Raw genomic sequence first — 26,755 nt, forward strand, 5'->3', positions numbered from 1 at the left:
TCCCGCCTGCCTCCACCCCTGCATTCGCTCCATAGGACGCGCACACATTTTCCCTTGCTTTTTAGGAGGGGAAAAGTGTGTCCTATGGTGCGAAAAATACGGTATATAAAAATAGCCAGACACGCATCAGAGCTAACAGATAGGACTCTGATGCTTTTCAAGCAAATAAAGGAACAAAACATGGCTGTCAATCGTCGCCAATGTTATTAGCCAAGGTTTCCATTGCCAAGGCAAACACATTACACAATAATCCTAACGCTACTGTTGGTGAAACACATTAGCTAATTTATTTGCAGATGACATTGTGTTAATGATCTTGAACCTAAATGAAGTTATGCAACACGTAATGAATGTAATTTAAGAATATGGATATATAACAGGTCTTTAACCGAAGGAAACGAATTGGCAAATATACATAAATTAATAAATACCTAGGTGCAGATATCCCCCAACACTGAAATTTAACATTTCTATTTCATTTACAACTGTTAATCCAGAAAATAAAATAACAGCTAAAAGAATGGGACAATTATTCACTTTCTTGGCTTGTAAGGATAGCAGCAATTAAAATGATTATATGCCCAGTCAGCATATCGTGCAAATGATGAATTATTCTATTTTTATTATAATTTCAAAAAATCACCAATACTTATTAATAGTACACATTGAGATAAAGGAAAAAATCATTCTTGCATCTATAAATTCAGACAAAAAGAGGGTATCAAAAACTATGCTGTACGATGCTGCACATTCTTATGAACGTGGGGCTACCTTTGAAGGTGACTCAGAATCTACAACTAATCCAAAATGCAGCAGCTAGACTGCTGAATTGGAGCAGCCACCAGGACCATATAACATCGGTCCTAAAGGATCTACATTGGCTCCCAGTCCGTTTCCGAGCACAATTCAAAGTGTTGGTGTTGACCTTTAAAGCCCTAAATGGCTTTGGCTCTGTATACCTGAAGGAGCGTCTCCACCCTGATTGTTAAGCACAGACAGAGATCCAGTTCTGAGGGCCTTCTGGTGATTCCCTCGCTATGAGAAGTGAAGTTATAGGGCAAGAGACTGCGATCTACTCACAGAGGGAAAAACTGGCAGTGATCTACCCCTTTTTGTGGGTCAGGTCAAGGCTGTTGAGCATTTTTATAGGGAGGAGAGAGGCCCTGTTTTTGGGGGGTGCAGGACAAAAATGATCACGATCTACCTGTTGGACGTACCTGTTATAGGGTACCAGAAAGAGGGCCTTCTAAGTAGTGGTACCTACCCTGTGGAACACCTTCCCATTACATATTAAAGAGATGACTTCTGGAGGACATCTAAAGACAGCCCTGCATACGGAAGTTTTAAATGTTTAATGCTTTATTGCATTTTTATATTTTGCTGGAAGCCGCCCAGAGAGGGTACCATATAAATATATTATTCTTATTCTTATTATTCTTATCAACATATTAAGTATACAAAAAACAGGAATACGCATTCCAGGATTACCATTATACCACAATGCACCTCACATAAAAATATATACCGTATTTTTCGCCCTATAGGACGCACCGTCCCATAAGGCGCACCTAGTTTTTTTTTGGGGGGGGGAATAAAGGGGAAAAAATTATTTCCCCCCCCCTAGGCGTGGGGCTGGGGAGGCCCGAGCTTCCCCCGACCCCTGCCCCAAACAGGCAGCTCTCTGCAAGCCGTGGGAGCCCAGCGCTGGCTCCCGCTGCTTGCGGAGAGGTCCGCGAAGCCTGGACACGCCGAGCTCAGCGCGCGCAGGCTTCAGCATGCAGACAACTCTCCGCAAGCAGCGGGAGCGCTCCCTCTGCTTGCGGAGAGGTTCGCGAAGCCTGAAGAGCGAGAGGGGTCAGTGTGCACCGACCTCTCTCGCTCTCCAGACTTCAGCGAAAGCCTGCATTCGCCCCATAGGACGCACACACATTTCCCCTTCATTTTTGGAGGGGAAAAAGTGCGTCCTATAGGGCGAAAAAATACTGTAATTTCAATACTAAAAAGTAATACATTTTTTTTTATATAACAATGGAAATGCCTGGAAAAGCAAGACAGAACTTAAGAGGGCCTCAGTATTTAATTCATCCATCTCAAAAAACTAAATCAGTTAAGACTCCCTTTTTAAAACAAGGCATGCTTCTTTGTGGGTGGGATTGTAAAAATATATCTCCAATGTCAAAGATTTTTATATTTGTAATAACCCCAAATCAGACGATCTACTACAATTAGAACTTAAACATACTTGGTTCGAAATCAATCAGGGAAAAATACCACTTCATACTTTAGAAATGTTCGTAATTTCAACAGGAAACAATAGCAAATAACCTCTGTCAGAAACTTATAAATTCTTAATTGAAGAATACATGGGATACATATACCAGTTCAGAAACAACCTGGGAACCTACAAGTGAATATTAAAGATGAACCATGGAATGCCATATAGAACAACATTCAAAGCAGTGACAGGTAGAATTAAAGCAAATTCCATTAAAATGATACTTTGCTGGTATCTTACTGAATAAATTCAAATATAACCTTGATGTGTTGCAGAAAATGCAGTAAAAGAGGAATATTTTACTTTATGTGGTGGTCCTGCAAAGTATTACAGTGGTACCTCGCAAGACGAATGCCTCGCAAGACGAAAAATGCGCAAGATGAAAGAGTTTTCCGTTTTTTGAGTCGTTCCGAAAGACGAATTTCCCTATGGGCTTGCTTCGCAAGACGAAATGCCTTGCGAGTTCTTGCGAGTTTGTCTCCTTTTTCTTAAAGCCGCTAAGCCGTTAATAGCCGCTAATAGCTGTGCTTCGCAAGACGAAAAAAACCTCAAGACGAAGAGACTCGCGGAACGGATTAATTTCTTGCGAGGCACCACTGTATTGAATTTTTGGTCAGAACGGGTGGGAGAGTGGGCTATTGGTTTGTTCTTGTTTTTATTACGGTATGTATTTTGTGTATTCTTGTAGTTTTATATTGTGAACTGTCCTGAGATCTACAGATTAATGGTGGTATACAAATTTTAATAAATAACCAAAATGTTCAACCTAACTCAGTTAGCCTTACTGATGATATTTAATAACTCAGTACAACATAAGGTTTTCAAAAATCCTATTATTTTATTGGTAACAGCAGCTAGATTGGGAATAGCAAAACAATGAAAAACCTCTCATAATAATTTATTTGAAATTTTGTGTCAACTTTGGCTGACTGCCCTCATGAAAAATTGATCCTATAAAATTAAAGCACAAAGAAAAAGTGCAGAAGCTGATGAATTTATTGAATATATGTCTATGTCAAAAAATATTTACTATCTCCCTTCAACTCAATGAATATTATGGATATCTGGAAACTGAATAATAATGAAATGGACTTGCATACTGAAATGTAATTATCAACTTTATAACTTTTCTGACTTGTTCTCTTCATGTTTTATAAAAAACTAACAAACATTTTTTATAAATTATTGAGTAAGCTTTACAATGTGTAACAATTCAAAGCTATATTAAAAAAATGTCCAGTAGCACCTTAAAGGTAAAGGGACCCCCGCATTCCTAAGTAACACCTTAGAGACCAACTAAGTCTCTATGGGATGCAGGTGGTGCTGTGGGTTAAACCACAGAGCTGAGGGCTTGCTGATCAGAAGGTCGGTGGTTCGAACCCCTGCGACCGGGTGAGCTCCCGTTGATTGGTCCCAGCTCCTGCCCACCTAGCAGTTCGAAAGCACATCAAGTGCAAGTAGATAAATAGGTACCGCTCTGGCGGGAAGGTAAACGGCGTTTCCATTCACTGCTCTGATTCGCCAGAAGCAGCTTAGTCATGCTGGCCACATGACCTGGAAGCTGTAAGCAGACAAACACCGGCTCCCTCGGCTAGTAAAGCGAGATGAGAGCCGCAACCCCAGAGTCGTTCGCAACTGGACTTAACAGTCAGGGGTCCCTTTACCTTTAAGTTTCTTCTTGGTATGAGCTTTTGTGTGCATGCACACTACTGGTGTATCTGAAGACGTGTGCATGCACACGAAAGCTCATACCAAGAACAAACTTAGTTGGTCTCTAAGGTGCTACTGGACAATATCTATCTCTCTACTGCGTCAGATCAACACGGCTACCTACCTGAATTCAAAGCTAACTCTTAAAGTAAGCTATTAACCATTATATGCTCTATGATGTGGCTTTCACAATGAGGTGTTAATTCAGGGACCACAGGGACCAAGGAGTCTGCAAAGGCTTTCTTTGGTGCCCCCGCAACCCTCAGATTCCCAACTTTCACTTTATTTAAAAAGTAACTTTATAGAAATTTTAGAGCATGAAATGAGGCAAAATGTACAGGTACAACGCTTCTTACTTTCCGTGAGAAATTAGCCTATTGCACCCTTCAGTCTTTTACTTTTTTAGCCCCCTCCTGGAAAATTTCCTGCATACATCCAAGTGTTTGTGGGAGAAATGTACATGCAGTCTCGTATGTATGTATGCACACAAGCAAGAGCGAGCAAGCGAATGTGCGAGAGAGACAGACAAACAGACAAACAGACAAACAAACAAACAAACAAAGATGCATGGAAGTATGGTGTGGGGCACATTCCCCCACCCCCCAGTACTGGGGAATGCTCTGTTACTAGATAGCAACAGCGTTGTGTGTGAAATCCATACTGTGTGATCTCTGCAATTACTACCAACACAACATACAGTATATACTTGAGTATAAGCCGACTCGAATATAAGCCAAGGCACCTAATTTTACCACAAAAAACTGGGAAAACTTATTGACTCGAGTATAAGCCTAGGGTGGGAAATGCAGCAGCTACTGCTAAATTAGGCAAGGATTATATAACAAGTTGTGCTAGTGAGAAGCTACACAGTCAAGTGAAAACAGGTTGAAAAACGGAAAAGCAAGGTCTGCAGCCTAAAACAACATCTGGTACAATTTCTACACAAAGAGAAGTTGCTGCCTTGTTTCTTCCGTGAATCCAGTCTCTTTTACTATTAAGAAAAAACGCAGAGCAGCTTACCTTGGATTCTGTCTCATTTGCAAACAGTTTCAGCAACATTAAGAAGCCTGGTGCAGGCAGTGAAAATGAGCTAATTATGAGGTGTTCCGAAGCCCACGTAGGAGCCAGTCCCTAGACAGCTACTGCATTTTGTTATCAATTAACTGCTGAGGGACCTGTTGCCTGATCCTTCCAAAATCAATTTTGCAATTTTAAGAGGCAGGGAATATGAAAAGTTTCCCTTCAAAGATCTGTGGAGGCTGTTCATGAGAAATCATCTGAAAGGACACAGCTGCCTCTGCCGCTCACAAGAGTAGGCATAGGAGCTGCGGTTGGGAGAGGCTCCTTTTCTCGCCGCTCGTCCCTCTGCCTCACTCAAGTATAAGCCATGGGGGGCTTTTTCAGCATAAAAAATGTGCTGAAAAGGTTGGCTTATACTCGATCTTCATGTGGGAGGTCAACTTTTCAGGGTTTGGTGGGTTAAGAAACAGTTATTGTGTCACGACACCTACAGCAGCCATATTGCATGATGCTAAACTTCAATGGCAGCCATTTTGTGACTGGTGCCCACAGCACTTTCTAAAAATTCAAAATATGCCTCCTGGTTCAACGAGGTCTGCGACTCCTGTATTGAATTTACAGAAAAGGCACATGGATCCTTAATTTTTCACGTTGCTAGCCGTTCCTTTCCCACCTCAAGTTAGAAATGAAGTAGTAGACAAAATGTAACAAGCCTGGTCTTTAGCACAGTGCCCTGATAATGTTCCTCATGTTGCAGTGCCTCCCTGATAACTCCCTACTCCATTATTTGTTGGGTCCCTCAGAAGTCCTTACCCCATGCAAAGATTATGTAAGCTACTTGACTCTGATGTCCACTGCCCAATTCAGAACCAACAGAGACACTTGGTGGCAGATGTATCTCAACAATCCCTCATCTTCTGCTGCTTCCACCCGGGCTTCTCACACATTCGCGGCCAATGATATAAAACCAAAGGACCAACAGTGAGATCGGAGTCTTTGTGGGTCTGAGGTTGAGCAACTACATTCAGGAGGGAATTAAGGCACAACTGGCTTGACTGTCTCAAGAGATGGCAAAGCACTGATTCTCCAGAATCTCTGCCCAACATAGTAACATAATTTCCCCTCAAGATTTTATGTTTTTAAGGTTACTTACTACAAGTGGGATAACCTATTTCAAAGAACTACACACCTTTTCTCTTCAACAGGAGAAATGTAACCCAGCAGACTTCCTTAACGGGATACAGAAACTCAGGTGGCAAGAAGTATAGGTCTTTAATCTGCTACCACATAGCAAATGCAAAACACACTGAGGTATCACGTCCAACGAAGACACCTGGTAGTTGTGCAACTGAAACAACTGCACTCTGTGACAAGGACACTGCAAGCTCCACTGCCCCAGAAATTGGTCAGTCAAGAACCTGAGGCTAACCTGCAGAACACAGTTCCTACAAAAAAAGAGCACAAGAGACAGCTGTGAGGACCAAGTAGAACCATGGGCACAGCCTCTACTCCCTCAGAAAAAACCAAGCAATGTCCTGGGAGTGCAGGAATGTAAAAAGACTATAGAAGCTCTACTGTGAGTTCCAGAAGCAGCCATCAATAAAACTGAATGACAATATCAACCTAGAGCTGCCAGAACATTGTTGTCCAGTTGGAGAACAGCCACCAGTCTACTGAACATTTCAACAACAACACTCCCCAAAAAGATCTCCTGAGCTTATTAGAAATTAGGAGCTGCCTGTATCACTGCAGATTCTCCCATCATTTCTGCTGTTGGGCCGTCTGTGAACGTAGTATCCCAGCTGCTGCCCAATCTGGGACACCAAGAGTCACTGAAGTAGGGTCCTTGGAAGCCACTGCATCAAGTAAGGGTATAACACATGGGTAGGCAAACGAAGGCCCCTGCAGGGGGCCTGATCCGGCCCAATCGCCTTCTAAATCTGGACGGTCCTGGAATCAGCGTGTTTTTACATGAGTAGAATGTGTCCTTTTATTTAAAATGCATCTCTGGGTTATTTGTGGGGCATGGGAATTCATCCATTCCCCCCTCCCAAATATATATATATAGTCCAGCTCCCCACAAGGTCTGAGGGACAGTGGACCGGCCCCGTGCTGAAAGTTTGCTGACCCCTGGTATAACACAAATGTTCTTGGTGAAGTGAATCCAACAGCTTTACAGGACGTCTGGGAGGAAAACCATTTGTGCACAAGGAAAAGGGGCAGTAGCAGTGCCTCACATCTGACTGAATCTCGCAGAATGAAGAGAGATCTGCTTCCCTGATCAACTACCACCATCCTACAGAACAGGGCCTGCCCAATACATTTCGGCACCTGAAGCAAACCACAAAATGGTGGTTCCCCACCAGGGAACAGTGTTAGAAACTCAGGTGTATGAGCTTGGCCCCAAATGGCTCCTTAAAACCCAAGGTTACAGTCGCCAAATCGGAATGTCTATCGTTTCCATTTTGAGGTTCAACCGCTCCAATGTCGTTTTCAAATGATGGACTAACTGTGACTGATTATCAGTTAAACATCTGGCTTAGTTCAGATGACAACTTTGAGCTAGGTTAAGAGCTTTGAGAATTTAAAGAAGTTATTTGACCGAGGGGCAGTCCAACCTCTTTCTCTTAATGGCGACTGCTCCGGCTCAGGATGCACAGAAAAAGGCAATTCGGTTCCTGAAATTCATTCTGACTGTGCAGATAAAATATAACTGATAGAATTCTACAGGATATGGTAGTGTGTGGAAACAGCCCAGATCCAATGATCCCCAATGGTGGACATGTCAGGCGCCTTCCTGACACCAAAGCATCTTCACTTGGTCACAAATGGCTAATAATCAGTTGCCAAATGCTAATTTGAACACTGCCAGGGAAGGAGGAGTGAAGATCTATACGTTAACACAAGGGGGAAGAAAGATCTACTTTGGGATCTGATGCCCCGAGGATCCTGCTCCCCTAGGCAGTCACCTCACCTTGCTTTATGGGTGGGCCAGGCCTGCTACAGAAACAGGACTAGAGCGAAAGAGAAACAGAAGGGAATATACAGGAGGGATTTATTATTTTTTTAAAAGGCGGCAATGTAAGAGAAAGATAGTGGAGGGAGTAAAGAGCAGAGAGAAGAAGTGAGAACTACAACAGAATGACAGGGAAAGGCTAACCCAGGAGTCAGTGAACTTTTTCAGCAGGGGGTTGGTCCACTGTCCCTCAGACCTTGTGGGGGGCCAAACTATATTTTGAAGGGGGGGGAGAACAAATTCCTATGCCCCACAAATAACCCAGAGGTGCATTTCAAACAAAAGGCCACATTCTACTCATGTAAAAACACGCTGATTCCAGGACCGTCTGCGGGCCAGATTTAGATGGCGATTGGGCTGGATCCGGCCCCTGGGCTTTAGTTTGCCTACCCATGGGCTAACCAGACACCCATGCCAAACAAAGCAAACACTACTGAAAATGCTTGCTAAATACTCACACAAGAAAGCCAAATGCTGCTAAAAATCCAAACACACACCACAGAACACAAAAAGGGGGAAAGGAGACACCAAATGCTACTCACTAATGAGAAATCAATGCAGAGGGAACAACAAACACTACTCACTAAAGCTTTCAAGCCAAAGAGAAGATAAAATAGAAAAATAAAGAACAAGCCTGAGAAGCCTTAGAGAGAGAAAAGCAGACAAATGATAGTTGAAGGCAGGCTTGAGCTTGCTTTGCAAAGGCAAAACAAACTTATTTTATTCCATAAATACACATGGGGAAAGAGTAAGTGTAATGAAATGAAATAAAAGATAAAAAGATTAGCAATGAAAAATTATTAGTAAAAAACGTAAGGGGGTGGAGATTGCCACACTTAACATTATAAAACATTAAAACATTGAAGTATAATTCAAAAAGTAAGCAAGAAGTGGATTACACTGGAACAAGAAATAGCACAAAGGAATTTTTGGACCCTGCCCTTTCGCCTTTTCAATTCACTGATGTTACAACCATTAAATAACCAATATAGTGTAGGCATGCTGAAGATCTAGAAAAAATGTCAGTACTGGCTATTCCTTATTTGCTCGTCTCTGATAACAAGTTACTATCAGCAGGTGATGGATATGAATTTGCATAACAGCATCCTATCATTGGGGTGGGGGAGATTCTTCGGCTGTAGAGCTTTTACAATAAGAGCCCAATTTCTCTGGAGCAAACACTGGAGACTCAGGTCTGAATTGGCTGCAGGCTCACTAATTTCAACATTTATTAGCTGATCAAGCCCTAAAGGCTCAAGGTAATAATAGAAGAAAAGTTATAGCTGATCCTAGGGCATAAGGGTAGGGGGTTAGTTTTTATTCTCTACACTAAACTGCTGAAAATCTCTACTGGGCCTTCATTGGAATTTAAGGGTAATTGAAAAAAAAAATTGCAGATAAATTTGGTAGCCGGCATCTTCACTGGACAAAAATGGAAAACATTAAAGGATTAAAATCTTGGCTCCAATAGTTTTTAAAATTTATATACGTCTTAATGTTAGACCTAAATTTCAATAAAAATGTATAAATACAAAAGCAAACAAACAAAAATCCCAAAAATTATACCACCTGATGTTTCCAGTCTGTTTTCAAGTAAGCACTCCCTACATAAGGAACATTAAAGGTAAAGGTAAAGGGACCCCTGACCATTAGGTCCAGTCGTGACCGACTCTGGGGTTGCGGCGCTCATCTCGCTTTATTGGCCGAGGGAGCCAGCGTACAGCTTCTGGGTCATGTGGCCAGCATGACCAAGCCGCTTCTGGCGAACCAGAGCAGCGCAAGGAAACGCCGTTTACCTTCCCGCCAGAGCGGTACCTATTTATCTACTTGCACTTTGACGTGCTTTCGAACTGCTAGGTTGGCAGGAGCTGGGACAGAGCAACAGGAGCTCACCCTGTCACGGGGATTCGAACCACCAACCTTCTGATCAGCAAGTCCTAGGCTCTGTGGTTTAACCCACAGCGCCACCCGCGTCCCATAAGGAACATTACAACAGTTTAATCTGGATATATCCAGTAGATGTGTGGCCACAGCCAGCTGTGCTTTCTCCAGATAGTTGGTTTGCCAATTGCAGTCCTAAGAGGCTAAAGGCACCCCTAGCCACTTGAGGTCACCTGATTCAGAAATAGCCCTAAATTGCATACCTGACAACTCTGTACAAAACAAGCTGCAACTCTCCATCCACATCAGTGGTCTTCCCAAACAATATTTTATCTTATCTGGATAAAACTGACACCAGTTTTAACTTTTTGCCTGCCTCCCAGGGATCAAAATTAGATAATCCATGTGATTAGTGATCTGCAAACCTTTGGATGACCTCTCTTGGAAGTTTCATGTAGGAATTTAAAAGTATGGGAGACTGGTTGGAATCCTGAGGCACCACAAAGGCCAATGGCCTTTGGGTGTTAAAAGTAGTCGATTAACACTATCTTCTAAACATGGCATAGTCAACCTCAGCCCTCCAGATGTTTTTGGCCTACAGCTCCCATGATCCCTAGCTAACAGGACCAGTGGTGAGGGATGATGGGAATTGTAGTCCCAAAAACCTCTGGAGGGCCAAGGTTGCCTATGCCTGTTCTAAACCTCCCCCCTGCCAAAAATGGAGGCTCTATGCTGTAACACAGCCTCTCTCAACACTGGATCCCCAGATGTTGTTGGACTATAACTCCCAGCATGGCTAGCGGTCAGGGATGGGGCAAGATGTCCAAGAACATCTGATTGAGAAAGGCTGCTGTACTCTATGTTGACTGGCAAGAAGGAAATTTATTTTTAGCATTCATTAGGCAAAACCTTGTTAATACCCCCATTGAGAAAACACTGGTGCCCTGCATAGGATACTATTCACATCTTAAAACTATGGACACCTGTATTCAAAACAGACATGGAGGGATGTGCAAAACACATCAGCTAAAGCAAGCTAGGAATGGTTTTTCCCATGAGCAATGATGAAAATAGCTCCTATTGCTCACTTTATAAGATGCATTCCTGTGTATGCCTGCTTGAGAGTATAGGCAACTCCCAATTTACGCAGGACTTATGTTGGAAGGCTCTGCACATTTATGTGAAACGCTATTGGAAAACCTGCAAACACCCTCTAAACCCTTGAAAAAACCAGCAGCACTTACCAGATGCCAAACTTTGCCACAATTGCTCCCTCCAAACCTTTTTGCTCAAACTCTCCACAGGCCTCAACGGTCAATGCAAGGGCTCCTGGGGTTGCAATTGCAAAGGCTTGTGGGATTGCTAGGCACTGTTTTTGCAACTTTTTCACGCTTCCTAGGCTCTTTTAGGGCCATTTTTAAAGTCACTTCAGGGTTCTGCCCAGTTGTGCGTCAATCTGACACATGTAATTTGGTTGTTGCCTATAACCTCAATTAAAATGAATGAGATATACATCTGGATAAACAAGCATATATGATTGCTGTGAGAAAAGCATTTGTGAGGGCCAACTGTAGCACAGTATAATGGTGGGTAGATATAGTGAAGTTGATAACACAGAAGCAGGTAGGTAATATCGCAAATGCAGAATTCATAAAAATAGAAAAGGTAAGTTACTTAGGTGAAAAGTGGTTGGGTGTAGAACCAAATTTGTAGACTATACATTAAAATCCTTGCACTGAAAATCAGAAGGCTTTAGCTTTTATACACAGGCCCACCAAGAGCCTACTTCAGGGGTACTGATATAGCGGGTTGCAAATGAGAAGGCTCTGGAGTGCAGACATTCATTAAGAACTCTTTGAATACATGCCTACTTTTTGTTTAATGGGACTTACTCCTAGAAGTAGGTGCAGGATTGCAGTCTTGGCTTTGCTAGGAAGGGGCACAAGAATGAAAATATCAGTATCAAGGCAAAACAGAACATAAAGTTATTTTATAAAAGAGGTGTATATTAAATCAAATAAAATTTCTAACAGAACTTTTTTTTTAACGAGCCATTAGGAAGAATACTGCCTTTCCAAAATGAAAGCAGATCACTGCATTCCTCACTTCCCCAATAACTCATTTTAGGAATAAATGCCCACAACAAACTGAGAATAAGCTCAGGTGAATACAAGTGGACCTAACCATCCTGCTAAACATACAATAATCAGGCCAGATTAATATAAGTTAGCCTTGAAGCGGAACTGTGCTAATATGAGGAGAGATGGGAAGAAAAACATGACCCTTCATAGTACAAAGATGCCTCACTCTGGATACGGGAGCGAAATTTTGATGCCAATGATACAAATACTATAGGCCCCCTTTTGCAGCCATTTTATACCTCCTATATTTTCACAGCAGACATCTGGTGTAGCTTAGATTGAGCTAGCAACTTGCAGGAAGTGAGCAAAAACAGTGAGTTAAATGAGTTCAAAATGTGAACCTGCACGTGCTCAGAGTATTTCGTTGATGTAGCAATCAAAGCATGGAGGGTGGAGTGATACATGCTTAATTGGCTTTGTGCATTTTTTTTTATTACTAATGGCTCATCACTTTTTTGCCTATGAATGTTATATTACATTTCTGAACAATCAAATGTCTATTTTTTTTACTATTTTTAAATTTAAAAACACTATCAAGTTGCCTAAATGTTTCATTGTTTTTATTCTTGAGTTTGAGTTCCTTGTAAGATTCAGGCTTGGCATTACAGTGCCTTGAACAGCTGTGTGGCAGGCAGAAATTAAACTGGGTAAGCCTTTGATATGGGAATGCAATTATTGGAAAAACTTTACCTATTGATAGGTAAAGGTAAAAGACCCCTGGACGGTTAAGTCCAGTCAAAGGCGACTATAGGGTTGCTGCGCTCATCTCGCTTTCAGGCCAAGGTAGTCGGCGTTTGTCCGCAGACATGTGGCTAGCACGACTAAAACGCGTCTGGCGCACTGGAACACCATGATGGAAACCAGAGTGCACGGAAACGGCGTTTACCTTCCCACTGCTTGCACTTTGACGTGCTTCTGAACTGCTAGGTTGGCAGGAGCTGGGACTGAACAATGGAAGCTCATCCCGTTGCGGGGATTCGAACCACCCACCTTCTGATCAGCAAGCCCAAGAGACTCAGTGATTTAGACCCCAGTGCCACCTGCGTCCTACCTGTTGATATTGTGCATCTCAGATATCTTATTACCTGTGCAGAGTAACCCGTGTATTTTAGAGGGGCTCACCTGCAAAAGGGGGCACAAGTTTTCATGAAACACAAAATGCAAGCAAATGTGTCTCTTTTGCAAGTGCAGCAGAGGACTGAATCAACATACAGCATACTGTTGGCATCGCTGATGGGTGGGATAGCTCAGTTGGCAAGGCGTGAGACTCTTAATCTCAGGGTTTGAACCCCACATTGAACAAAAAGATTGCAGGGGTCCAACTAGATGACTCTCATGGTCCCTTCCAACTCTAGTATTCTATGATTAGAAATGGAATTGTAAAATCTTATTGGATGAGAGCAAAAAAAATAATACTGTATTTTTTGCCCTATAGGACGCACTGTCCCCCCGACCCCAGCCCAGGCAACTCTCCGCAAGCCACGGGAGCCCGGCGCTGGGCTCCCGCACCTTGCGGAGAGCTGCGTGAAGCCTGGGCGCGCTGAGCTGGAGTTTTGCTCAGATTACTGGGATCTTCAGGGTGGCTCAGGAAAAGAGTTCCACCTTATTTAAGAGGCCCTCATATTTCATAATACATGGTGATTGGCACAAGGTCACTCAGGGAGCTTCATGGCGAGAATGTTAGCAAGTCTCAACACCAAAGTCCTGGTTGCCATCGGTTCTTAACTCAGTTGGGCTTACTTCTTTTTACACATACATAGTATTGTACTATGTACCAATGACTGCTGCTCTGTGGCAGCACCAGGCTATTTTTAAGCAAATTTTTTTGCTATTTAAACATGGATTGATTTTTGTATAAAATCATGGGGATAGTGATAAATGATACCCATTATAAATCAGTTTATACAGCTAAAACAAGAAGAGACCAATCAAACAAAATCAATTGCCAAGTACCACTGAAGGAATCAAATCCAAGCCTTTGTAAGGAAAACAACACCTGACTTCTAATATTTCACATTTTTGTTAAACAGACCCGTTTAATATGCTCTACAAAAGAACTGTATAAAGAATGTCACACTTTTAAAGCAGACAGATGTTAGCTATACGCTCTAGTTTTAAAAGTCCTTTTGATTTCCATTCCCATCACATTTTAGCAATTACACACCCCTCCTTTGTCATGTTTTCATTGTGAACTCATGGGAGCACGATGCACTTTATGGGCAATCCTCAGGTCAACTCCTAAGTTTACTGTTTACCATCTAACAGCTGCACAGTAAATGTTGTATTTCAAGAGGCTGAAGAACCAATCTATTAATGTACTGTACATTAAAGCAATTTAGTATTACAAAGATTCAGCAAGTGTGCACCTCTGGTGCCTTCAATGGAGTCTATTTCCCCACTTCCATGCCTTTTAATTAGGTGACCCAAAAGCCCTAGGTTTCAAAACCCTAGGAAGTCGGTCTCTCTGATCAATTGCCCCAGACTGGCTTGCGCATCCCTAGGAATGCAGAAACCCATGCACGTGGCAACGCGAAATAAAAGAGCGGTCTATTATTGCCTTTTAATTCCCTAGCAAAAAAAAAAAATAAATCTGAAACGTTTCAGTCCTAGGAGATGCAAGACCGTGTGGCCCCTTCCCCTCTGGGGGGAAAAAAACCCAGCAGCTGCTGCGTTGTGAAGCAGCTCCAGAGGCGTCCTTTGCAATCCCATTTCCCCAGTGGAGCTGCGAGCGAGGCTTTTCCTTCTTGCCAGAAGGACATCGGGCCAAGCTGGCGATGTGCGGGCGGGCGGGCGGGGTTTGGTTGGTGGGTGGTCAGGAGAAAAGGTCTTCCCAGGCCAATCGCCCCCCTTCACAGCCAGGCTTAAGCCGAGGAGGGAGCGCGCCCTAGGAGGGCTTATTGCATCCCTTTCCCATACGCCGAGCAGCAGCAGCAGCAGGGCTGGCGCACCGCATCCCCAACCGCACAGCGCTCCCTTGGTGGGGAATGAATCAAACATGGCTTCCTTCCCTGCCCATACGTTCCCGGAGTTGCATCCTCGCCCCCTCCCTCCCGCAGCCCAGGCAAGAAGCAGCGGCGGCGGCGGCGGCAGCTGCTGCCTCAGGCCAAGGGAAGCCCTCGAGCGGGCGACCCCACAACCGGGTCCCGAGGCCGAGAAAAGCCTCCCAGCCCCCGTTCCCCCCCCCCGAGACCCTCCCAACTCCGGGCCCCGGTTCCACTTCTGACCCTTTCTTCCCGAGTTCCGTCTCCCGCAGAGGCGGAGCAGGAAGGCGCCCCGACCCCGGTGCGGTCGCGGGGAAGCGCCTGCAGGGGCGGCCGGCCTCGGGGGGCGTCTTTTTGGGGGGGTGGGGGGCGCCGGAACCCCCCGAGGCCGGGAAGCAGAGGAGGCGCCTGAGGGGGGGGGGAAGCGGCTCCGTGCCTCGGGTGAGGGAAGCCCGCCTCGGAAGGAGGCAGGCGGGACCCGGAGGACCCCCCCCCGCCCGCCCCGGGAGACGGGCGCGCGGGAAAGAACGGCAGGCGCGCGCCCCCGCCCCGCAACCCCTGAGGGGAGGCCGGCCGGCCGCCCTCCCTCCCGCCACTGACCTGCTGCTGCTGAGGCGGGGGCCTCGCTCTTTCTCTCTTCCCTTCCCGGGCGGTGGGCTCCTTCTTCCCCGGCCGCCCCCTCCTCCTCCTCCTCCTCCCCCGGGCAAGCGAAGAGAGCGAACGGGCCGCCGACAGACCGACCGAGCGTCCCCTTTGGTCTCCGCCTCCTGCGCCTCACCGCCGCCGCCCCCCCCCCCCCGCAGCCCAAAACCAGCGCGAAAAATGCGCCGCTCTGATTGGCCGGCGCCGCCTTCGCGCCGCAACTCCCGAAGCGGTTCATTCAAACCAGCCGCGCAAGCCGGAGGGGAGGGGCGCGCACGCGGCGCCCTCGGGTGGGAGGGGGGCTGGACCCGATTCGGAGGCAGGACGCGAGCGAGCGAAGGAGGGAGGGAGGGAGGAGAATCGCGCGCTGTCATCCTATGTTCAGATAATAGAGTTAAGATAAGTGAATGAGGGTAAGGATTTGCTGATTTGATTATGTAAATGGGATACAAAAAAGGGGAGGTGAGAGGAGGTCAAGGAAATAAGTAAATGAGTTTAAAGTTATAAAAAACGGATTTGTTTTTAATTTTTTCTTATTTTCTTTTTGTCTTTTGTATGTTGTATTTTTATTTTTGCATGTATTTTTGTACTTAGGTCTCTGTAAAACTTTAATAAACATTTCTTTTAAAAAGAGAGAGAGAGAATCGCGCGCTGACCTGCCCACAGCTCGCGATCCGGAACCCTTCAATACTGTACTTGCCTGGCTTTATATATCCGTACACACCCACAAGGCTCTTAGTTCAGAAAACCGTAGCAAAATCCCTTTTAAATCATAACGTTATAGATATAAATAGGCAGATAGGTACTGTAACATAAGAAACCATAACAAAATCCGTTTTATGTGGAGCCCTTTCATAAGATTCCAGAGTCTTTCGCAGCATCAAAACGGTATTAACAAGAAAATAAAAACTGGTGGGAGGTTTTTAATGTATTTCTTATCCCCCATGGTTTTAATGCATCTATGTGGGGTGGATTCGTTGGTTGGTTGCAAGTTGCTTTGGGTTGCCTTAGGCAAAAGAAAGTGCCTAAGAAATTTAAATAACACCAACAGCATCCTTATAAAAAATGGTATTAAGATAAGCAGCAGTAAAGCAGTTGCTTGATTGATGGTGCAAGCCTAGAGTTGGAAGGGACCCTGAGGGTCATCTAGTCCAACCCTCTGCACTGCAGGAGTCTCAGCTAAAGCTTCCATGACAGATGGCCATCCAATCTCTGCTTAAAAACTTCCAAGGAAGGAGAGTCCAGTTCATCAGCTCCAGAGGGAGTCAGTTCCACTGTTCAACAGCTCTTACTGACCGAAATTCTTCCTGATATTTAGGAGGAAATTCCTTGAATCCATTGAAAGGAGAAAACAAGCTTGCTCCATCTTCTGTAATGGATGCTGAGGAATGGTGCAAGGAACGCCTTGGGAAGAAGGCTCAGAGCCCGAGGCAAAACTAGGTTTTATTTCACCTGGTCAAAGACCCAGTTTGCCACCCCTACGCGCATTTGCGCACACAGGCTGGGAGCCTCAATGGTGCCCCTTTGCAGGCTTCACCTGAGGCAAAAATCCCACAAAGCCTCCTGTTATGTACTGAGTTGAATAGCATCCAAAATGCAGCAGTCTGATTGGTCCTAGAACAATAGGATCCAAAATGCAGCAGTCTGATTGGTCCTAGAACAATAGGATCCAAAATGCAGCAGTCTGATTGGTCCTAGAACAATGCAGCAGTATGATTGGTTCGCAGGAACCACCCAATCCAGCTCCAGATGGAAGTGAATCCACAAATTGATTGGCCTACAGGAGAATCCCGGAATTAGCCAGTCATGTGCAGCCCATTGTGTAAATAATGTATATAAAGCAGATATTGTGGGAGAACTTACATTCCTCCTCACCACTGTGAGCTGAATAAAGAGCATGAAATCCACTCTCCACTCCGAGTATATTTCAGCTCCCCACCCCAATAGCTGGAGCGGTGGTGGGACAAAAATGAGTAGTCAGAAGGAAAAGAGGGAGAAGACTTGGAAGAGGTGTTGAAAGCTGCAGAGGTAACAGGGCTTGGTGAGCCAGGAAAGTCAAGAGAGAAGGGAGGCTGAAGCAGGTGAGTGGCAGGAGGGAGGTCAAGAGGCAGAGGTGAGTCTGGCTGGTGAACAGTCAGGGGTGTCTCCACCTCCCGCTGCAACAAGCTTCCCTCCCCCTGACTCCCAGAACCAGGAGAGTCATGAAATGGGCAGAGCAAAGACAAGCTGCACACAGACACAGTCTCTGATTGCTTGGGAAAAGCCCTGGAGAGGAGACATATACAGCTACTAGGAAGTGGGGCCTTTAATCTGGGCAACTGGTTTCATGGAGTACAGTGGTACCTCGGGTTACATATGCTTCAAGTTACATACGCTTCAGGTTACAGACTCCGCTAACCCAGAAATAGTGCTTCAGGTTAAGAACGTTGCTTCAGGATGAGAACAGAAGTTGCGCGGCAGCAGCAGGAGGCCCCCATTAGCTAAAGTGGTGCTTCAGGTTAAGAACAGTTTCAGGTTAAGAACGGACCTCCGGAACGAATTAGTACTTAACCCGAGGTACCACTGTACATGCAGCCTACATGGAATAAGCTGCTGTGCTCATTTAGGCCTGAAACTCAGCCAAGCCTGTGAAGATTGTGTTTTTGCTATTAAACAGTTAACGTCAACGTTGAACTTTTATGATTAACCTACACGCTCTGTTACATCTTCCAGCACTTTAGATATTTGAAGATGGCTATTGTCCTCTTTTCCAGGCTAAGCATACCCATTTTATTAATGAAAACAGGGACACCTTTGTGAATTCCAACACCCTTTTCTTCACACCAAGAATTACTGCCAGAGTCATCACCCATTGTACAATGCTGAAGGCTCTGCTTTGCTCTGTAATTTACTCTGTAATAGCCTTTCCTGCACTGACGTCCAAAGGAGGATTCATTCTGCTCCATGTAGATATTTTTTATCCTGGCTGGCCCTGCCCACAACACATCCAGCCTCCATTTGTTGCATGGCCTCATATAACCAACATGCTTAAGTTTAATTAATGCATGAAGGACTTAATGCCTTGGGGAAACTGTACTACCAGACTTAGGTAGGTCACTCCCCTGCAACTTGAGAAAAAGATAATGAAGGCCATTTTTCACTGTAGTCTACTAGAAAAGCTTAATATGTGAAGACAGTCTGAGCTGGTTGCTGCAGCTCAGATCTGATGGCTCTTTCAAGCCATTATTGTCTTCCTATACCAGTAATTTAGGAACTTTCACTGCTGTAACTAAGTCGTATTTTATTGCCTGTGCAACTTTTTTTGAATACTGTGAGGAAAAGCACATGAATATGACCTTTGAAGAGTTAGTAAGTACAGTGGTACCTCGGGTTAAGTACTTGATTCGTTCCAGAGGTCTGTTCTTAACCTGAAACTGTTCTTAACCTGAAGCACCACTTTAGCCACGCCGCCGGAGCCCGGTTTCTGTTCTCATCCTGAAGCAAAGTTCTTAACCTGAAGCACTATTTCTGGGTTAGCAAAGTCTGTAACCTAAAGCGTATGTAACCCAAGGTACCACTGTACAGTAAATTAAAGACTAACAAGTGTGTAGTCTTTTTCTATACCAGGGGAAGAAGGGAATTCTTGAAGAAATTCATAAGGGCATACATTAAAGGTCTAACAGCCTATGTTTCTGTGCTCTACTTTGCTGGATATTTTGTGATTTTAAATCTCTGCTGGGGTTCTCACCAAAGAGTACTTGCACCAAACTTGGATCTTGACATCCAGGAATTAATTCTGAGTATGCCTATTTGTTCCCTGCCAGCCAACAGCATGTCTGCAAAATGGAGACACACTACGTCCAAGGTCCATCTATATCTTGATTCCAGTAAGCCTCTGGACAAAGTCCCCCATGATATTCTCACAGAGAAGCTGGTCAAATGTGGGCCAGACAAAATAACTGTTAGGTGGATTTGTAGCTGGTTGACTGACACCAAACTGGGAGGGGTAGTTAATGCCACAGAAGACAGCACTGGGATTCAATATCAATTTAACAGATTGGAGAACTGGGCCAAAACGATCAAAATGTATTTCAGTGAGACTGAATGTAAGCTTCTAGCTGAGCATGAGCCAACAAGTGTGATGCAGCAGCAAAAAACGAAAAAGAAAAGAAGCTAATGCTATTCTAGACTGCATCAACTGTAATGTCCAGATCCTGGTAAATCATAGGTCTACTCTATTCTGTCTTGGTCAAACCACACTTGGAGTACTGTTCTGGAAGCCACAATAAGAAAGGTGTTGACAAGCTGAAATGTGTGCAAATGAGGGCAACCAGGATGATCAGGGTCCTGGAAAGGTTGAGGGAGTAGGGTATGTTTAGCCTGAAAAATAAGGGTGAAAGAGGAGAGCACAAAATATGGTCTGAAGCTCAACATCAAAAAAACGAAGATCATGGCGACTGGTCCCATCACCTCCTGGCAAATAGAAGGGGAAGAAATGGAGGCAGTGAGAGATTTTACTTTCTTGGGCTCCATGATGACTGCAGATGGTGACAGCAGTCACGAAATTAAAAGACGCCTGCTCCTTGGGAGAAAGGCGATGGCAAACCTAGACAGCATCTTAAAAAGCAGAGACATCACCTTGCCAACAAAGGTCCGTATAGTTAAAGCCATGGTTTAATACTTTGGCCACCTCATGAGAAGAGAAGACTCCCTGGAAAAGACCCTGATGTTGGGAAAGATGGAGGGCACAAGGAGAAGGGGACAACAGAGGACAAGATGGTTGGACAGTGTTCTCGAAGCTACCAGCATGAGTTTGACCAAACTGTGGGGGCAGTGGAAGACAGGAGTGCCTGGCGTGCTCTGGTCCAGGGGGTCACGAAGAGTCGGACACGACTAAACGACTAAACAACAAGAAGCCTGGAAAAGAGGAGGTTGGGAGAAATGACAGCCATTAAAATTTTTTAAAGATAAAAGCTTGTTTTCCCCTGCTCGAGGGTAGGACTCAAATCAATGGCTTCAAGCTACAAGAAATGAGATTCCAACTAAACATCAGGAATAACTGACAGCAAGAGCTGTTTGACAGTGGAACAAACTCCCATGGGAGGTGGAGGACTCCCTTGGGAGGTTTTTAAGCAGAGATTGGTTGGCCCTTTGTCATGGATGCTTTAGCTGAGATTTCTGCTTGGGGGTTGGGCTAGTTGTCTCTCTGGGTCCCTTCCAACTCTACAGTTCTATGGTTTGCCCAGCCTGATTAATTTACTTTAAGTAGATGCTCTGAACTGGATGAGGTTAACTGCTAGGTGGATTTGTAGCGGGCTAACTAACGAAACCCCAGGATTGCTTACTTATGGTTCCTTGTCATCCTGGGGGGGGGGGGCGGGCGGGAAGTGGCGAGTACCACGTTTTTCCCCCCCTAGGCCAGTTGTAGTTCAATGCAGGGCTTTTTCCCCCCAGCCAGAACTAACTGAAACTCAGCTTTGGCACCTCTCAGGTGGGCGCCTGAGAGTGGATTTCATTCTCTTTATTCAGCTCCTAGTGGTGAGGAGGGAATGGAAGTTTCTCCAAAGTACCTGCTTTATATACATTATTTACACAATGGGCTGCACGTGATTGGTTAATTCCGGAATTCTCCTGTAGGCCAATCAGGTTGTGGATTCACTTCCATCTGGAGCTGGATTGGGTGGTTCCTGCAGACCAATCAGACTGCTGCATTTTGGATCCTATTCAACTCAGTACATAACAGCGCCATTCCCATTATAAGAGGCACCTCTTTTTTCTAGAAAAATAGCACTGGGTGTAGAGGTCAAAGTGCTGGAATCGGACCTGGGAGAGCCCTGGGTTCAAATGTTCCCTTGAAGCTCGCTGGGTGTGATATCCATTGCCTCTCTTGGCCTAGCCTGTATCACAGGGTCATTGTTGTGAAGCTAAACATGGGCTACATGAGGAGATTTCACCCTCCCATACCCAAGAATCTCCTGATCATCTCCTGAGGTCTCTGCTGACTCTACAGAGAGGAGGAGCAATGTACTGCTCTCTACTTAATTAGTCAAGTGAGTGAGTCTCTGTGTGTGAGAGGGAGAGTCAGTCAGTTTGTCGGAGAGTGAGTGCAAGAGATAGTATTTGGAGATAAGATTGCTGCTAAGAGCAGCTGCAGGCACTCAGAGTAGCATTGATGTATGCTCAGAACATTTAGCTCTGTATATAGTTTGTATTATAGCTGTAGTTATAGAATAAAAGAAGATACTTTACAGAGCTGCTCTCCGAGTGGTTTATACTCTGCAAGACTCTGCAAAACGCTGCTGCGCAACGACTGCATTATTGAGACAGTGAATCCGGTGCTCTCAGCTCCAAGCTGTGAGTCCACAGCACTGTGACCTGTTCCTGTGAGAAAGGTGGTCTCTGGCAGTGCTACCCAGCTCACCTAGCCCAGTCGGGGCTGTAGTGCATGAGTCCAGTTGGTACACTGGCTCAAGGGCGATGCTGACACTACACCCAAGAATTGCCAACAATAGAAGAATGGCAGATGAAGTTGATGGATTTTTCGGAGCTAGCCAACCTAACCGGAAGAGTCCACCACCAGAAGGAGGAGGAGTATCAGGAAGAGTGGATTAAATTTAATGATTACTTAATTAAATATGTTAAATTAACTGAAAACAGCTTGCAGATACTTAATTGGCTTAGGATTTTATTTATGTTAAGGGATGAATGAATATTTTTAATTTCACAATGGGAAGATCTAAGGATGTTAATGTTTAAGTTAAGTTTTATAAGAAGTGTGATTTGGAAAACCGTTAAAAGGATATGCAATGAAATTCAACCAAGGTGAAGCGAGGAAGTCACTTAACAATGTTAATAAGTGTAATTTTCAATATGGCTGTGTTTGTCCTATGTGTATGTTCGTTTATAATGTTGTGAAAACCAATAATTTTTTTTTGGAAAAAAACACGCGTGGGCTACACGGAGGAAAAGGAGGCTACAAATGTAATAATAATAATAATAATAATAATAATAATAATAATAATAATAATACAGTAATCCTAACATAACGCAGTAACAAACAAAACAATGACACCCCCCAGGAGTGTGCTGCCGCCCTAAAGTTTAGGCGGGGAGAGGCACCCCATTGCAGCCGCCTCTCTAAATTTTCCCGCTCCCCGTGAGGAAGCCGCCGCTTCCCCTCAAGGGATGAGGTAAAAAAACAAAAATGGCGCCCGGAGCCGCCCCGGAGGCTCCAGGCGCGGCCTCGGGTTCAGCCTATCAGGAGCCGGCGACTCCCATTGGCCACTCGGCCGTCCAACGGGATTCCGCGGGAATCGCTTCGAGCCGCCGGGCTCGGCTTCCCGGCGTGCGCCGCTTCTCCCCTCCCTCGGAAGACTCCCTCTCCCAGCATGCACCTGGCTCCGTCTCCACCCCGCGCGGGCGGCTTCTGAGGAGAAAAGTGGCCCGGCGAGGCGAGCGAGCGGACGCGGCTCTCTAGGCCGGACCGGCAGCCTCGTCCTGCGGGTGGAGAGATGGCGTTCGTGCTGCTGGCGCGCTGCGGCCGGGGCGCCTGCTCCGTCCCCAGGCGCCTGCGCTGGGAGCCCGAGGCCGGTGAGGGCGGCGTCGGACCGGGGAGCGGGAGAAGGAAAGCGGTGGGGACAGCCGGGCCTGGCGCCGGTGGGGCGGGCCTGGGGTATTAGGGGGCTCCGTTAGGGTTAGCGGCTGCAACAAGTCAGCCTTAGAGCCCCCTCAGCGTGGCTTCGAGAAGGCCCTGAGCCTCCGGCGCCGGTAACCGTTCCGGGTGTTGAGGAACTACAACTCCCATCGTCCCCCACCGCTGGCCGTGGTAGCTAGGAATCATGGGAGTCGTAGTCCAACAACCACCAGGGACCCATAGTTTGGAAAGGCTGCTGTCACAGCGTGTTTGTTTATTTGTTTACTTACTTACTTCTTGGATTTATATCCCACCGTTTTCTCCGAGGAGCTTGCTCCCTCTTACTCATTTAATCCCGGCTACAAGAACAACCCTGTGAGGTAGAGTTGAGTTGACAGTCAGTGACAGGCTGCCAAGGTCACCCCAGCGAGCTTTCATCCCTGAGCGTGATTTGAACTCTGGTCTCTTGTGCCTGAGTCTCCAGAGAGCTGCTGCCAGAGTGTGGCTGATTGCCTTGCACTGCATTTATATCCCACCCTTTTCTCCAAAGAGCTGGAGGGGGAGTTGGCTGTCTCACAAGAGTGGTGCATGCTCTAGTTATCTCCCGCTTGGACTACTGCAATGCACTCTATATAGGGCTACCTTTGAAGGTGACCCGGAAACTACAACTAATCCAGAATGCGGCAGATAGACTGGGGACTGGGGGCAGCCGCCGCGACCACATAACACCGGTCCTTAAAGACCTGCATTGGCTCCCAGTACCTTTCCAAGCACAATTCAAAGTGTTGGTGCTGACTTTTAAATCCCTAAACGGCCTCAGATCTGTATATCTGAAGGAGCGTCTCCACCTCCATTGTTCAGCTCGGACACTGAGGTCCAGCTCCAAGGGCCTTCTGGCGGTTCCCTCAACTGCAAGAAGTGAGGTTACAGGAAACCAGGCAGAGGGCCTTCACGGTAGTGGCACCTGCCCTGTGGAATGCTCTCCCATCAGATGTCAAGGAAATAAACAACTATCTGACTTTTAGAAGACATCTGAAGGCAGCCCAGTTTAGGGAAGTTTTTAATGTTTGAAGTTTTAATCTGTTTTTAGTCCTCTGTTGGAAGCCACCCGGAGTGGTTGGGGAAACCGAGCCAGATGGGCGGAGTATAAATATAATAATAATAATAATAATAATAATAATAATAATAATAATAATAATAATAATTAATAATATAATTCACCTCCCTCCTTCCTCACCACCACCCTGTGAGGTAGAGTTAGGTTGAGAGGCAGCAACTGACCCCCAAGTTTACCTAGAGAGCTTCATGGCTGAGGGGGTGGGATTTGAGCCGTGGTTTCTTGCAGGTCCTAGTCTGCCACTAATCACTCTGCCACCACTGGCTCTCCAGGGTACCTGTAACTGGGCAATAGAGGTTTATGAGCTGACTCCGCATTAAGATGGCTTTAGGTGCAATGCATTATTGTGCAATATTGCAATATTAATATCTCTTGATGTGATTGGTGGAGTGTGTTGCCATCTTCAGCTTAGGTTATTGGTATAGTGCATATTATACAGGTCTTTGCCTGTGGGATAGTTTGCTTTCTGTTGTGCCTTTATGCAGGTGAGAAGGAATGGTGATGCACCCTGGAGTTAATATTGAGTCTGGTGTTCTAGTACAATTCAGGTTGCTGTGATGTCCGGAAATAGCTATGTAGGGATCAAATAAGTAAAATAATACATGAAGCAAAGCCTTGGAATGCTTCTAGGCTTAACGTTATGAAGGTTATTGACACTCTGAATTTGAGCACCAGTCAGTTGCAGTTTCACTGTTTCATTCCCAATCCCCATGCTAGCAGCTGCTAGTCTAGATAAGTCGCGAGTCTCATAGGAGGCATGTTCTCTTTAAGGAGCTACACACCTTGGGCTGCAGTCATTATTCAGAACTTGAAGACTAATTTTATTATGAAGCCATCGGAATAGAGGGCCCCAGCCTAATGATTGCATCTGGAGGGTGCAAGGTGTTCTAAATGCAGCCGCTTTATGAAACCTTTGAAAATATGATTCAGTGACTCCTTCAGGTGAACAGTGAACTTTGATCTGGGGACCATTAAACTGATGGGTGTATAAAATATATCTCAAAGATTACTGGGAACAGACTTCTGAATGTGCATACTTTGTGGTGTAATTAATGTCTGAGACCTATAGAGCTAGTCTTTGTGATGTGACTTAGTGTCTGGTGATAATTAGGTGGAAAAGTGTCTAGGCTATGCATTTAGTCATTCATGATACAGAAACGTTATCACTTCAGCACGATATCCTTTCAAAGACTTTAAAGATACAGTATCTGCAACATTGAAGGCTACAAACGTATTCATTTTTAAACAGTAGAAAACTTCAGACACTCTCTGCCTTTCTGTTTACTCTAGGCTTTCTGTGAGGTGCCAAATCTCAGGTGAAACATGGCACAAATGCAGTTGCAGAGTATTCCTAGTGTGACTAATCCCCAGATCTAATTTAGAAGCATTTCTGTCTCCTCTGCCTTTTCCTTATTACTAACAATTGTATGCCATACACTGGCTTTGTTTGATTACATTTTGTTGTGGTCTGCATATTTTTCTTATTAGTTTTATTGTGTGTTTTTTCAGCTTTAATAAGATAATCACTTGTTTTCTTTCTAAAATCCCCTTAGAATCTCATTGCTAATCTTATCTGGTATGTGCTTCTTAAGTAGCCTTAAGCGCTTCTAAGAATGGTCTGTTATCCACTAATGACTACGCCTTAAGTATTGCAAGGTGTAACTGTAGACTGACATTAAAAAACAAATTGCAAAATAAATAATAATTAAAAATCCATTTTTAAATACAAATAAAGCAGAGCACATCTCAGTACAAGTGTGTATCATTCATATATTAAAACTACATATAAAGACAATACATACAGTTGCCTAACCACAGGTATTTAAATAATTATCCACATATATAATTTTACAATTAATATTTGAACAACATAAAGTATAGCTTCTAGAAACATAAAATGTATAATGTTTTGGAGAGTGAGAGGCACTACAGTGCAGCTTATTTAACATTTTGCAATTGATGGGGTGATTTTGTTCTGTTTGTTGATTCTAGTTTATAATCTTGCATGTGAAATGAATTCTTGAATTTTGACAACTTGTTTTTAGTTCTATTGAAAATGGTTATAGGAAAGAGAGTGTACAAGTTAAAAATTAAATGAAAGCAAACTGAATCATTTGCTGTTATTGTTGGGCTTTGAGACTTACGATATAGTTTTATTTGAATAATCTGCTTTCTTTACTCATCACCCAGTCTCCTGAAGGCTTCTTCTAACCTGTCCTGAGCATACAACATATTAGTGTTTCTGTTTGCAGTGGTATAGTAGTATTGAACAAAGCTATTTTGATGTTGGTGCCGCTACAAATGGTCAGTGTATTGTATTGCAATCTACTGGTTTACAGACTCTTTTTTATTTTATTTTT

General features: G+C 44.7%; 2 protein-coding genes across 8 annotated transcripts in view; one reads left to right on the plus strand and one right to left on the minus strand.

Annotated features, from left to right (window-relative positions):
- The window catches only part of NSD2 (nuclear receptor binding SET domain protein 2), a 73,129-nt gene extending 57,482 nt beyond the window's left edge, over window positions 1-15,647 (minus strand). Inside the window, exon 1 of one of the 4 annotated variants that reach the window (XR_014168473.1) lies at window positions 15,268-15,317. The gene's annotated coding sequence lies outside the window, so the exon portion shown is untranslated. Of the gene's footprint in view, window positions 1-15,267; window positions 15,318-15,624 lie in introns of those variants that run through there. The other 3 variants (XM_081911698.1, XM_081911697.1, XM_081911696.1) reach the window with 3 other exon arrangements.
- Window positions 15,648-23,041: 7,394 nt separating this feature from the next.
- The window catches only part of LETM1 (leucine zipper and EF-hand containing transmembrane protein 1), a 29,360-nt gene continuing 25,646 nt past the window's right edge, over window positions 23,042-26,755 (plus strand). For 3 of the 4 annotated variants that reach the window (XM_081911734.1, XM_081911736.1, XM_081911735.1), the window contains exon 1: window positions 23,043-23,235. In XM_081911734.1, the coding sequence (XP_081767860.1) occupies window positions 23,157-23,235 (79 nt within the window). In that variant the 5' untranslated portion in view covers window positions 23,043-23,156. Of the gene's footprint in view, window positions 23,236-26,755 lie in introns of all 4 variants that reach the window. The other variant, XM_081911737.1, reaches the window with a different exon arrangement.

This window comes from Podarcis melisellensis, assembly GCF_964234715.1.
Source record: "Podarcis melisellensis genome assembly, chromosome: 5".
Taxonomy (NCBI): Eukaryota; Metazoa; Chordata; class Lepidosauria; order Squamata; family Lacertidae; genus Podarcis; species Podarcis melisellensis.